The following is a 12,759-nucleotide window of genomic DNA, read 5'->3' as shown; positions in this document are numbered from 1 at the left end:
GTGACGACTATTCCAACATCCGACAGATGTTTCGTTAGTATGTATATGGATTTAATATTCGAGGGGCGCTCTATTTCAACACCTTGGTTTCATACTTGAGCAAATTTGTCAGTCCGAGCGAAATGTTTTCACTCTTCAGTGTTTCTTAAGAAGGGTTTGTTCAATCGACGTTGCTTTCAGTAAATTTTATTTGTTCAACAGTTTTTACAATGCACACAAGCTCATGATTCTGAAGTTTAACTGACTAACTTATCAGGCACTACAACTCCTTTGGCGTGGTTTCTGGCAGAAGTACTCTAAACCGTCGTAGGCCAAGCAGTTATGCAGGTCTTTCGAAAGTGCGCATTAACGCCATAAACCATCTTCAGTTTAGGTCTACCACCCCTCCTCTGCCTAAGTGGCATGTGACTTTATCCAGGGATTTACTGCCTGCTTCGTTCAGTGCCATTCAAAAGATATAATCAGTCCCCCAGGTGAGGCGAGTCTAAGATGTTGCACAATTGTTTGTTCGGTCCTGGAGTATTCTTGTGTGCTTTGGAGCTTCCCAACTACCTGCTGTAATGGTCGACTTGGTAAGATTTGACGTAAGCTGATTAGCAACGCCCTAAGCTTGCTTTCATGACCTGAGCATATCAATCTTCTATCGTATCGTCCATCGTAGGTTCCATCTCTTAGATCTTGACCGTCTTTCTGTAAGAAGATGCAATGAGCTGTCTCTTCTTTTGGTACCGTCTCTGTTATCTTGCATCGACATTAATGAACCTTTTTGACCACTTCTGACTTCTGGGACACACTCCCAAAGTACCGGTGCAGGTCAATCCAACCGTTGACATGTTGACTATTCTTACCACTTTTGAGGACACATCACACGGCAGGACCAGTGTTCAAATTCCAACTCAAATTCCAACATGTCACAGAAAGGCCGAGACCTGTCTAGTTTGTGGTGCCAAGGAAGAAGAAGAAGAAGAAGAAGAAGAAGGTTTAGGATACATTCGACTTCAGCCTACCCATTGATGTTTCTAAGACAGACTTCAACTCCGGTCGTGGTCGCCTAATAACTTGAGTATCGGATAAGTTCTCTAAAGCAGATCACGGTACAGCTTGAAGAGCTTATAATTTGAGCGGCTGAAGCTAGCAACCTGGTGCGTATCTATTGGAAAACCGGAGATGGCAAGAAGGGACCGAGATTGTAGTGTTAAAAACGAAGCAAAAGATCCTGACGAGTGTAAGTAAACCATTCGTTTTGAATGAACTGGTGAAATAGAAGCCCGATAAATGAAATTCATATCAACAGAATCCAGCGCTTCATGTTGATAAGTCCTTGGCATGTACAAAAAATCTCTTGACAGATAAATACTTACATACTGTCCGTGTGGACGGCCCAAAAGGACTTTACGGGCTGGGTCGTCCGGTGTCATTCTCATAACGTGACCAGCCCACCGGAGCCTGGCGAGTCTAATTCGCTGCACGATAGTGAGATCATCGTACAGCTCGTAGAGCTCGTCATTGTAGCGACTCCTTCATTATCCTTCCACACATACAGGGCCAAAAATCTTTCTGAGCATCTTCCTCTCGAACGCGGCTGAGAGGGCTTCGTCAGTTGTGGGCAGAGTCCATGTCTCAGAGGCGTATGTCGCGACAGGTATTTACAACGGAGAAGTTTCCTCAGGCTGTAGTATGACCGGTAGGCAACCAGCACCCGTGCGCATAATTCAACAGATAAATATGTGCCACAAAATCCTGCAGTCAGACTGTCGTATTAAACAATTTATAATAAACCAACGACTTAATAAAAGTTGTAAATACCATAAGCACCGGCCAACCTCTCAACAATCATTAAACTGATTGCGATTATTAACAGACTCGTTTGCGTGAGCTAAACGATCGTTCGGCATACATAATAACCAAACTTTACCCCCTTTTGCGCAAACAACCCGGCAAACTTTCGTCTGGCAGGATGGAAGCTTGTGGGTATAACAAATTTTTGGATGAAAATCGAATCAAAACTTTCCACTTTGTAGCCAGCTGGTAGGTGTTGGTGGGCAAAATATTGACGAAGAAAAAACATATCGACCGGTAGCTATTGGCGCTGGCAAAGAGTTCTCGAGATGCGTGCCCAAAAAGCTGCCGGTTTTGCTGTGCGTAACAAACTTTCTTTTCCCATCCGAATGTTGATTCGTTTTTTATTGCATTCAATATTTGTGGTGGGATGGACGTGGGCTGGAAAACTTGAAGAGCCTTTCAAATTAACATAGTCTAACTTTAAACTGGAAGCAACCTTTAAAAAAGACGAGTGATAAACAGCTGTTTAAGGTGCTAACAAAGCACCAGCATTTCATAAATAATATTTTCTGCCTTAATTCATTCTCAACAAGCAACAATCAGCAACTTCTTGCTACCTTCTATTAGCGAACCTCTCGAAGGAGTAACGTGTAATCGTATTTTCACCGCGTTCGGTATATTAATGCACACAGCGGCACCAAGCAGCTCGATTCCGTGGAAATTGGAATGATAATGATGTTTGAGGCAAGCTAAAGAAAAACACATCAGACTGGCCACAATGAAAAGTGTTTTTTCCGGCTTTTCTCATGGTAGCTCCGTTTTCGAATCCTTACCACTCCTTACTCCTTACTTGGCGCTCATAATAAGCTGCTGCCAATGGATTGGAAAACAGAGTAACGAACAACCGTGCACAATAGCATCGGTGATCGGTTTGCCCGCCCGGGTTTTCCTTCCTTTCGGCTTGGGTTATAATTTTCCCCATCCCTGTTTTTCTCGCTTTCACGCTTTCACGCGAGCGTTTCATCGTGGAACGGAACAATGACAAAGTCTTCCAGTAAGCGTACACTCGGAAGGAAATGAAAATATAATCTTTCCACCGGAATAGTCGTTTTTTTCCTTGCTTGCCTCCATTCAAATGATCCGAATGGCGATCGCATCGTAACGATAACAATTTGAATAAAAGCGAAGCAAATCGACTAAGCGTGAGAATGAGGGAGAGAGAAAAAAAAGGAGAGCGCAGCAAACACATACAGCCATGCTTTTGTGTCCATTTTCAACGGCTGAAATCCGAGGAAAATTCCTCGCGTATTTGCAACATTACGGTACCACCACCAGAACCTAATTTTAATTTCGACAATCATTAAGCTTCATCCTTCGTTCCTTCGGAGTGGAGTAATTTTTCCCACTGCTTCATTGTAGCACAGCCCAGAATTCTTTTCCATCAGACCAGGACCAATTTCCCGATTTATGGGTCAGCTTTCTATGATCCATTTAGTATGCGGCCCATTTGAAATGGAGCGTTCCGCAGACAAAAAGTCTCAAGCCACAATTGCAACCATCCCGGCCGGCGGCGTAGCAAATGAATAAAACGCCCGAAATGGTTTCTCATAACAGCTCGGCCTTGGCCTGTCGGGCCACGTTCATTTGTGCACTCAGCCCTCGTTTGGCTTCGGCACTCGAAAGGAACCGCACGTCGGTACCAAAACGACGTTTAAATAAATCGTTCATGTCAGGGTGTATCAATGATTAATTAATTCTTGAGAAACTCATTACCCTTGTGCCCAAATTCGCCGCCAAGACGAAAGCCGAATTCACCCTCCATCAAATCCTATCCCTTTCGCCCACCCCGAGCGATATCGAGTTCTTCTGCGCTTCGATTCGATATTGGACGATATAATAATGCCTCAGGAAAAGACGCATTCAGCATTGCCGGCTGGTACGAATGTAGCGCATTTCGCTGCGAAGGATGCCTCGGATGCCTGCGCTGCTCAAAATATTTACCAGCGAGCATTGGGCCCGGTGCGAAATGGGTGCGGCCCATTTGAATAATGATGGCAATAGACGCGAGATACTGCCGTACGGTGGCGTTGGCTGATTTAGTGACCGGGAAACTTTTGTGCGGATTATAAATACGCGCACCGTAAATTAAACCTAATCAAGCGGTTCACGTTTTATAGGGAAGCAAGTTCTCAGTTCCGGAACCGTCCGAAACCGCGTGCAAAACCGGTGCGACTCAATCTTAAGGGCTAATGATTAATTTACTCGCTAATGTAAGGTTACTGGGTGATGGGTTTTCAGGGAAGTACAACTGTACGGGGTACGCAAGTATTGAAGCGGGCAGCGGGCAGCGCTTTAGGGTGCTCGTTGTAACAAGCATTTAATTTGTCAATCAGCGAGATTAGTCCAATAATGGATGACATTCGAATAATGTATGATAAAGGGTTCTAGATTTGTCAAATGGATGTTTAAGGATGGCAAAACTTGAGTTATCCTTAAAGTTTGTGCTTTGAATTCAAAGATACAAGAGAAAAAATGCATAAGAATTGAAACTACGGGTATAAACAATACTTGAGCACAGTATGTACTAAAAATACTTAACACCAGAAATTGTTCTAAAATGTGCTATAAAACTGTAAAACTAGCGTTGGGATCTATGATTAGCCCTAAGCCAGTTTTTTTTTCTATGTTTTAGCGTTTATTAGCTTAATTGTTCCTAGCTCTTTGTGCAAACTGGCAGCTTAAATTTATCTAAAGAAAAAGATTTTATTCGAGCAAAATCCCAAACATTAAATTTGAGCAAAAGCTCTAAATCCTTTTTTTTATTATTTTTCAATCATCTTTGACAAGAAAGCTCACCAATGTTCTACAAATTTTAACAAAAGTATTTTGAGTATTTATAAGTACAAAAACCTTTCAATCTATAAAAACGGCAAGGCGATTTTTGATAAATAATAATTGGATTTTATCATCACGATTTGGCGGTTCCTTAATTTTTTCTACAAATAGAAATCTAAAAACTAAGTTGCAAGATTGAGCTTTGGGTTGAGCTGTTAGTTTCAACTGCTTATGATTGCTAGACTGTTTGACAGAAGCTGGCGAAAAGTTTTCAGTTTTTCTAGCTAAACTCATCGTAGATCGACATGTGCAATTTGACTTATTTGCATAAGTTTTCAGATCACTCACTGATCAATATTCGTCACATAATACACGACAGCCAAATAACTCATGGCAAAGGCTTACAGATTTCTCAGGTTGAGATTTAAGGCACGCGTGAAATGAAGTAATCTTGAAAGTCGTTCATGTCAAGCGAAATAAAACTGTGGAAATACTGCATCAGAACTGGAACCTTAAGCATAAACACGGCTAGAGCACAGAGCGAACTAAAAAGTGTTAAATGGGAAAAAAAATCTGAAAATGATAAAATTGTATTGCACTCCTTAAGATTAAAACTCCCTTGTCCTTTCAAGATTTCCCAAATAACTTAACTAATCCAGAATGGAATATAAAGCTAATTGAATAATATAAATTTACATAAAAATCCTATCGTCTCTCGGGTGTCCCTGCTCAGTTGCTTGCCTTGTTTAGAACCTACCCAAACACACATGAACACAAGGATTACATTCTTTGTCGCTTGCCAGACCAGATGCCGACCAGACGACCCCACCCCAAAAGCCCATCGCTAATCTAAGCTGCCGGATATATTGTTGGCCCTGGTTGCATGTTGGCAGACGGCCAGCAGGTTCTTTCCATTTTTTTGCTAAATTTCAAAACTTTGCCTTGGCCCTTTGGCCCTATGGCTAGATAAGTCATATTTCACAAAACCACAACCTGTCAGACGCTAGAGCCGGGGAGCAAGACATATGGTAGTGTACGTTCAGCACAGGATAGTCCACAAGGAACAGGCCCTGTATACCGCACCATACCCAACTAATTGCGATGCTAATAGCGTTGTTTGCCTTCCACCTAAAACCACTCTTGCCCGCGCGGGCTCACTCTGAGGGCCCATTTTCTATACCCAACATCCGTCACTCGCTCAGTTTGCATCCGATGACCCTTTTGCTCACTATTGCGTTCTTTTATTCTACTCCTGTATCCTCAAAAATTTATCCACTTTTTGTCCTTCTTTCTTCTTCTCCACACAGTGACCATCGGACTACAGCGTTTCGCCGAGCAGCCCAAATACACCGAGGTGAATCCGGGTCAGGATGCGCTGCTGGTGTGCAAAGTAATTGACAAGCGTGGCGTCTGCTCCTGGCAGAAGGACAACAAACCGGTCGGCATCTACCCGAAAAAGTACGAATGGGCCAGCCAGTACGGCATCGGCCAGACCGCACACGTCGGGGGCGACTGTTCGCTGTGGGTCCGGGCGGCCCAGCTCGAGTTTGACGACGGGCTGTGGGAGTGCCAGGTGACGGCCAGCGACTTTACCACCCAGGACGCACTTACCAGCCAGCCGGTGCGATTAGTAGTAAGAGGTAAGTGTGTGTGTGTGTGTGTGTGTGTATGGTGTGCCAGAACATCCCGTAAAAGTTTCACGTCCCTACTCGATGCTCACATAGTTTATACACGGGGTTCGAGAGGCAGAATAGAGCATGGAAAAAACAGAGCAAAAATCGACGATTCAGCTGAAACTGTCAAACTTTGTACTAAAAACTAACACTAGCAAAAAGCGCCATCTACCAAAGCATTTAAGTGCTGAGAGATAGGACTCGTGCAAACACTCCAACGCGAGTCGAAAAGTGTTACAATTATCACGAATTACATCAGCATGAGTCCACTTACAACCATTCAATAAAATCCCTTATCTGCCAAGCTAATTCTCTCTTTTTTCTCTATTCATCGCTCCATTGACAGTGCCACCACAGCGACCTAGATTAGAGCACGAAGGAGTTCACGTTCCTCCCGGTCACAACGTCACGGTCGATTCCGGTGCGGTGGCCACGGTAAAGTGTGTCTCCCACTACGGAAATCCGCCAGCGCAATTGAAGTGGTTCCTAGGTAAGTGCCCCAACCATCACCAACGCCAACATCGAGTTTATCCTCTCGACGAACCGGCGAGCTCATTGAGGACCAGGTGTCCTGATGTCCGTTTCAGGATATCAGAATGTTTCTTTTTTATATTCAATTTTATTGTAATGGTAATCGAATGTTGAAGCTGTCAGCTCGGTTTCGTTTCCTCTACCTAAAAATCTGGTGTTATAATGGGACACTATTAACTTTTATATTCCTGCATATGTGTTGCTGCATAGGAATATTGTCCTCCCGAATAATCCTATCAAATATTCACGTACATCTCCCCCACAGTAGTCAAATTTAAAAGCTACTTACCGAGCTCACTAAGCACTCGCTATGACACATTCAAAATCCCGCAACTTTACATTATGAATTATTTTTCACACAAACTCCACAACAAAAATTTCGCTCCCCATTCTGGATGCGCACGTTCAGAACTACCGACGAAGGCAGCAAAACACTTCATAAAGAAAATTAAAAGCACTTCCTCACGCCACAACTTCCCAGTCGCAGGCAAATAATAATAATAATAATAATAACCTACCCCGAAAGCTGTCAGTGGCAAAAACCTGCCACCAAACGCAGCGAGCGTTCCGGATCCGTAAATAAGCTTAAAATTTAAATCCGCCTTCCGGTTATACCTGCGCTCGCGGTTTGCCCTTCGCGTGCATACCCTTAGCCCTTAGGTTTTGATTTTCCACTGGCTTCCACGCTTTGGCGACGACCCCAACGTGTGCGGGACTCGGGTGTATCGGCGAAACCGTACATTATTTGGGGACCGGTTCTTGATTCGTCCCCGTCCCGTTGAAGTGATATGCAAATTTTGCTTTCGGAAAACTCCAACTCATCAACCACGGGTTCGGAAAGGGGCGAACGGATTGAAAGCGAGAGGAGAGGAATAAGTGGATTTTTTGTTGCTGTTTTATTTTGCTTTCGTGCATCCACCATTTGACCAGGAGAAGCTCATCGGTACGCGAAAAATAAAACATTAAAATAACTCCACTTTATCAGCAGTTCCATCGGGACCCGTCAGCTTGAAACCGCCGAATCGACGTGGACATGTGTGGAACGTTTATGCAGCAAATTTTGCGTTGCCGTTCGGAGTTCGAAATACGGAAAAGTGTGAAAGTGCTTCACGTTTTTCGTTCGGGAGGGGCATACATTTATTGGAAAGCTTAAAAAACTGACGGTGGAAATGATTTGGGAAGCTTTTTTTCTTTGCGTGTTGCAACCAATCAAAACTGGGTGTTAATTTTCTGGATTTTCGACCATGCATGAATAAATGGGAAGAACCGTGTAATCATGTAAAAAGAGTATCAAACTTAAGTTGCATACAGTTATCATCAGAAGTCGGTTATTGCTGCACCGATTATTAGTTTTGCCATCCATTTTGAGATTGATTGAGATTTGCTATAACATATAAGTCTGATAAGTATTTTTATAGCAACAATTTATAGCACCATCTCGATCGGTTGATATTTCCGATGTAATACAACTTTATTGTAATAGCCACAGACATTTTTACTCTCAACCTTCACATTTTCCCCAAACTATCATAATCATCTCCAAGAGCATAAAAAAACGGTCAAAAAGGATCCGTTCACTTTATCTCACTCTCCAACGTTCAAAGCGTCCACGGTACAGCGAGGACGTTAGGTGTTCAGTGAATATGAAAAGCAATTTAATGGAATTTTAAAATGAAAATCTGCACCCTCTTGAGCCATGTTTACAGCGCCCCGGAACGATGCAATCCGGCAAATATGCACTCTAGCGCACACCGTTTAACACGAAGACAGGGTTCACTGGCAAGTGCATTTCACTGTATGCAATTAGCTTACCCTGTGCCGTTGATCCATGTGCCGAGTGATTCTTAACACACACATACGTACACAGAAAAAGATCTGAGCTGAAAATAGTAATAATAAAAGCTGGATGCCATACTTCAAAGCGACTGCACGCTTCGTTCGTCCCTTGGAGTGGTGTTAAAAATAGTACAAAATGTGTTTTAAGGCCGCTTTGCCGATGTAATGAAATGATGCTTACAGCGTTGCAGCAGCGGCGAGGCATCACAATATCTGACTGATAGTAGCTGTTTTGGGAATGAAAAAAAGAAAATTGGAAAGAGCTTAAAACAAATTAAGCCACGAACCAACAGCAAATGCGTTACTGGGAAGAGTAGTGAGTGAAATGTTGAAATTACGCGAAATTTGTTATTTCAACCGAGAAGATTCACATTAAATGACTGATCTTCTCGTTGGACGACTGATTTTGTTGTTTATGTACTTAGGAAAGTTAGTGTAAATATATCGCTTAAATTACCAATCATTCGGCTTAGTACTCACTCGAGATACTTGAAACGAAATTTCCCCACACCAGCATGAGTGTATACTCTAGCGTTCTAAAGCTATCTATACAGATTTAAAAGCAAATTTCGATAGCTTGCCTCAAGACCTATCGATCCTATCACATCTTCCTGTTGAGTTTGGCATTCTAGTTCTGACATGGCTAGGATAATTTATGTCGAATAGGTCCTTCTCTGTCAGACTGGAATGCTCGAAAGAGCTCGGCTTTCTGTGACTTGATTTTAGCCGTAGCTGAATTGTTGAACCCTGCATATCGGTTTGCTAAACAGTCTAGATGGGAATTGACGTCCCGTCCTGCCGTGTGAAGACCAGTGCCACTGTCGCCTCGGAAAACTGAAATACCCCTTAGTCCTATTCTGTTCGTGGTTTTTTTTTTATTGAAGATTGCATCAACACTCTTCCGCATGATAGTAACCTTCTTTCTGCTGAAGATCTTAGAATCTTTCTCCAAATGTCCTCACACCCTGATTGTCAATCCCTTCAATGCTCTCTGAACGATTCTTCTTTATAGTGCTTTACAGTGCTCATTTCAAAGCTAAGGTCTCTATTCATTCGCTTTACCAAATAAGAATAAGGCTCGAAATGCGACGTGCTTCAGCTACGAGTACAGATATACGAGCCAGCGCACTTTGGAATCTAGCTGGAAATACCGCTTTGCAGATATAAAACAGGAATTCCAGAGCAAGTCTACACTGAGCCCCGATATGTTATCCGCCGCCAATCTGGGTTCAATCGATGTTAAATCTAGGCATTTGCTTGTGCAATCTTACTTCATTTCCAGTATCATTTCCTTCAAAGTCGACGTCCCTTCGCTTTTGTCTTTTATTAAGCGAAATGTTCCATTTCAAATACTTCGTGAGACATCTCCTATCCCTATCATCACTTCATGGTAGGGACTAATAATGCTGGTTAATATGTCCACAAGAACCGCAGTTTTCGCTTTGAATTTCCTGGTGTATTCTAATGTCTCATAACACAGTCTGGTTGATAGGAATTGGCCGGGACATGCCCGGGCATTAAGGTTCTTAATTTTCTCAATACGAGAGAATATTGGAATATGATCCAAATCGATCCAGAAATGGTACACGATCCCCAAACCATCATTCAACTACAGTTTTCCTTATACCAGTAGTTCTTCGACTGGCTCGTCGGAAGGATCGTAAAAGGATGACTTAAAAAATTTCCATTTTTCTCTAAAGCAGACTTACGTTTTACAGCAATTTTTAGGGCAACAAAATATTTTCCACATTTAAGTGCAAATAATGTTAGGTAACAACATAAAATCTTATTAAGATAGGACGATCTGAGCCTGTGACGAAATATTCTTACAGCTTTGATACTAGTTTTATGTTAACTCGACTAACAGTCCAATAACACTTTATTACTTTACTTTACTTTACTTTCTACTTAATTCCTTTCAGGTGATCAAGAGATCTCTCCCATTCATCCACAAACCAACTCGACGGAACCGGATAATCCTCGCACCTGGTCGGCGGCCTCGGTGGTACAGATTCCGGCCAACAAGGAACGGCACGGTACAGTTTTAAAGTGTCTTGCACTGCACGAATCCTACGCCGCCCGTTCCGTTGCTGTCGAGGCCAGGCTAGATGTAAAGTGTAAGTATAAAGCAAATATCTCGAGTTATAATTCTGTAGAAATGATTTTCCATAACAAAAACATTAATTTATTTCACATTATCGTAGCTTTTTCCATACACACACAGAGACCGTTCAAAAGCTCAGAATTTTTATCCACAGCCCGAAAATTGCTGCTAGCAGTGTCGTCACCCGAAATTGCTTTTTTCCTGGTATCAACCTTTACCTTTAACCGTCTCCGTCATTTTAAATCCACCACAATCAAAAATGCAATCCGCTCGCGCTTTCAGTCACATCTCAGTTCAATTTACCCGGGTTTTGAGTCTCGCTCCTGCGCCCGTCGCTACGAGCGAGCCACGGGCCGACCTCAATTAATATTGTTTTATCAGAGACAATAAATATTTATAACAGCACCAGTCCCTCAACCATAGACTCGAGCCCTGGCAGATCGGTACAGCTGCTGGACATCGGTTCTTTATTTTTGTTTTTCGGTGAATCGGTATTTTAATTCGCCCGTCAAAAACTTTTTTTTGCCGGTGTCCACCTCAAGGGACAAGCGACCTGTTTTTGTTTTAATGCGACTCTTGTTTTTGGTTGTATAACTTGGAAAGAAATGCATCGCAACGCTTCCATACATGACAGGCAGGACATGTTGAGATACGGTTTTGCTCGATTTGTGTTTGCTACAACACATTTTGATTCGCTCACGCTCGTAGGCCAGTTTCGTTGGTTGACCTTATATCGAGGGTTCTATATGTGACCTGGAGCCGATGAAAAACAACGCACCAAGAGTTCAAACGAGACCGTTAGCCATTTATCCGTGGCTTCATTTTGGCATTGTTTTTTTGGTTCGCTGAAATCATAATATATTAACCGGCAGAATAATGTAAAACGCCTCAAAGGCAACGGTCGGCTGTTTAAAATTAATGAGCAACAAAGGTCGGTCACACGCGCATGCAACTTGTGAACCTTGCACTGACAAAAAAAGTAGCAATCGCATGCTAAGTGATGCGAATTGAGTTCGTGATCGATAAATATGATATTTTCATGCTTTGTTTTGTGCTTTCCGTGTTTGTTTAAATGTTTCATTAAATCGTCCGTTTTTTTCCTACCAATTTCTAGATGCACCCACCGTGAGACTGATGGGAGCGCCACAGATCGATCTGGAAGAGGGCAAAGATTCGCTTATCCTGCGCTGTGTGGCGGATGCTAACCCTCCAGCCAGCATCGTGTGGCGTAGGGCTGGCCGGTCCGAGATCGCTAGCCTACAGGAATCGCTCCAGCTGCGTCCGGTCGGGCGACGTGATGCCGGGCTGTACACGTGCCAGGCACAGAACTCGGTCGGCACGTCGGACACGATGTCCGTACAGCTGGACGTGAAATGTGAGTTCTCTGGCAATGATCAGCAAAAAACAAATGGACAATAAAGCGCGATTTCTCAATTACAGATGCACCAAAAATATTGTCCGCCGGACCGGACCGACTCACCACGGCTCCCCTGTTCAGTCCGGCTGCATTTGAGTGTGTGGCCGAGGGCAATCCTGCTCCCACCTACAAATGGGTGCAAAGGTATGTTCTACTGGTTTTGTATCTTAAGGAACTAGTTGCATTTCTTTTCGCAGATAAATCTTAATTAGCAGTAATGATTCGTCACCCTTCATATAGTATTAATAGTTGTATCCGGTTGTATTATTTTTCTCCTAAAAATATTCAAATCAAACGTTTTTTGGCTTATTTTTAAATATCGATAGCTATTTCCAGTTCTGCACTACCACACTTTTTCATTATGCCAATTTTATGTTCGCAGAGTTACATTTCGCCACCATAAAATGGTATTTCAATAGTCCTGTCAACCCAACCGATTTGTTTACCTTATGCAGTGTTTCTCAAGCCATATTAATGAATTTTTTTTTTTTTTAACGCTCCGGTATCTGGTGACTTCAGTCAGCTATTGGGAAGCAGTGTTAGATGTGTGTTGATGTTTTACAAGTTAAATGCTTCCAGCA

General features: G+C 42.8%; 1 protein-coding gene across 5 annotated transcripts in view; it reads left to right on the top strand.

The window, feature by feature from the left end:
* LOC118508385 (B-cell receptor CD22) overlaps window positions 1-12,759 on the top strand; it is a 126,424-nt gene that overhangs the window by 88,325 nt on the left and 25,340 nt on the right. For all 5 annotated transcript variants that reach the window (XM_036048125.1, XM_036048128.1, XM_036048123.1 and 2 more), the window contains 5 exons: window positions 5,925-6,257; window positions 6,637-6,780; window positions 10,580-10,774; window positions 11,876-12,136; window positions 12,202-12,322. In XM_036048125.1, coding sequence (XP_035904018.1) covers window positions 5,925-6,257; window positions 6,637-6,780; window positions 10,580-10,774; window positions 11,876-12,136; window positions 12,202-12,322 — 1,054 coding nt within the window. The remainder of the gene's footprint in view (window positions 1-5,924; window positions 6,258-6,636; window positions 6,781-10,579; window positions 10,775-11,875; window positions 12,137-12,201; window positions 12,323-12,759) is intronic.

This window comes from Anopheles stephensi, chromosome 2 (assembly GCF_013141755.1).
Source record: "Anopheles stephensi strain Indian chromosome 2, UCI_ANSTEP_V1.0, whole genome shotgun sequence".
NCBI lineage: Eukaryota > Metazoa > Arthropoda > Insecta > Diptera > Culicidae > Anopheles > Anopheles stephensi.
Note: the sequence above shows the minus strand (reverse complement) of the source record. Positions and strands in the feature narration are given on the sequence as shown.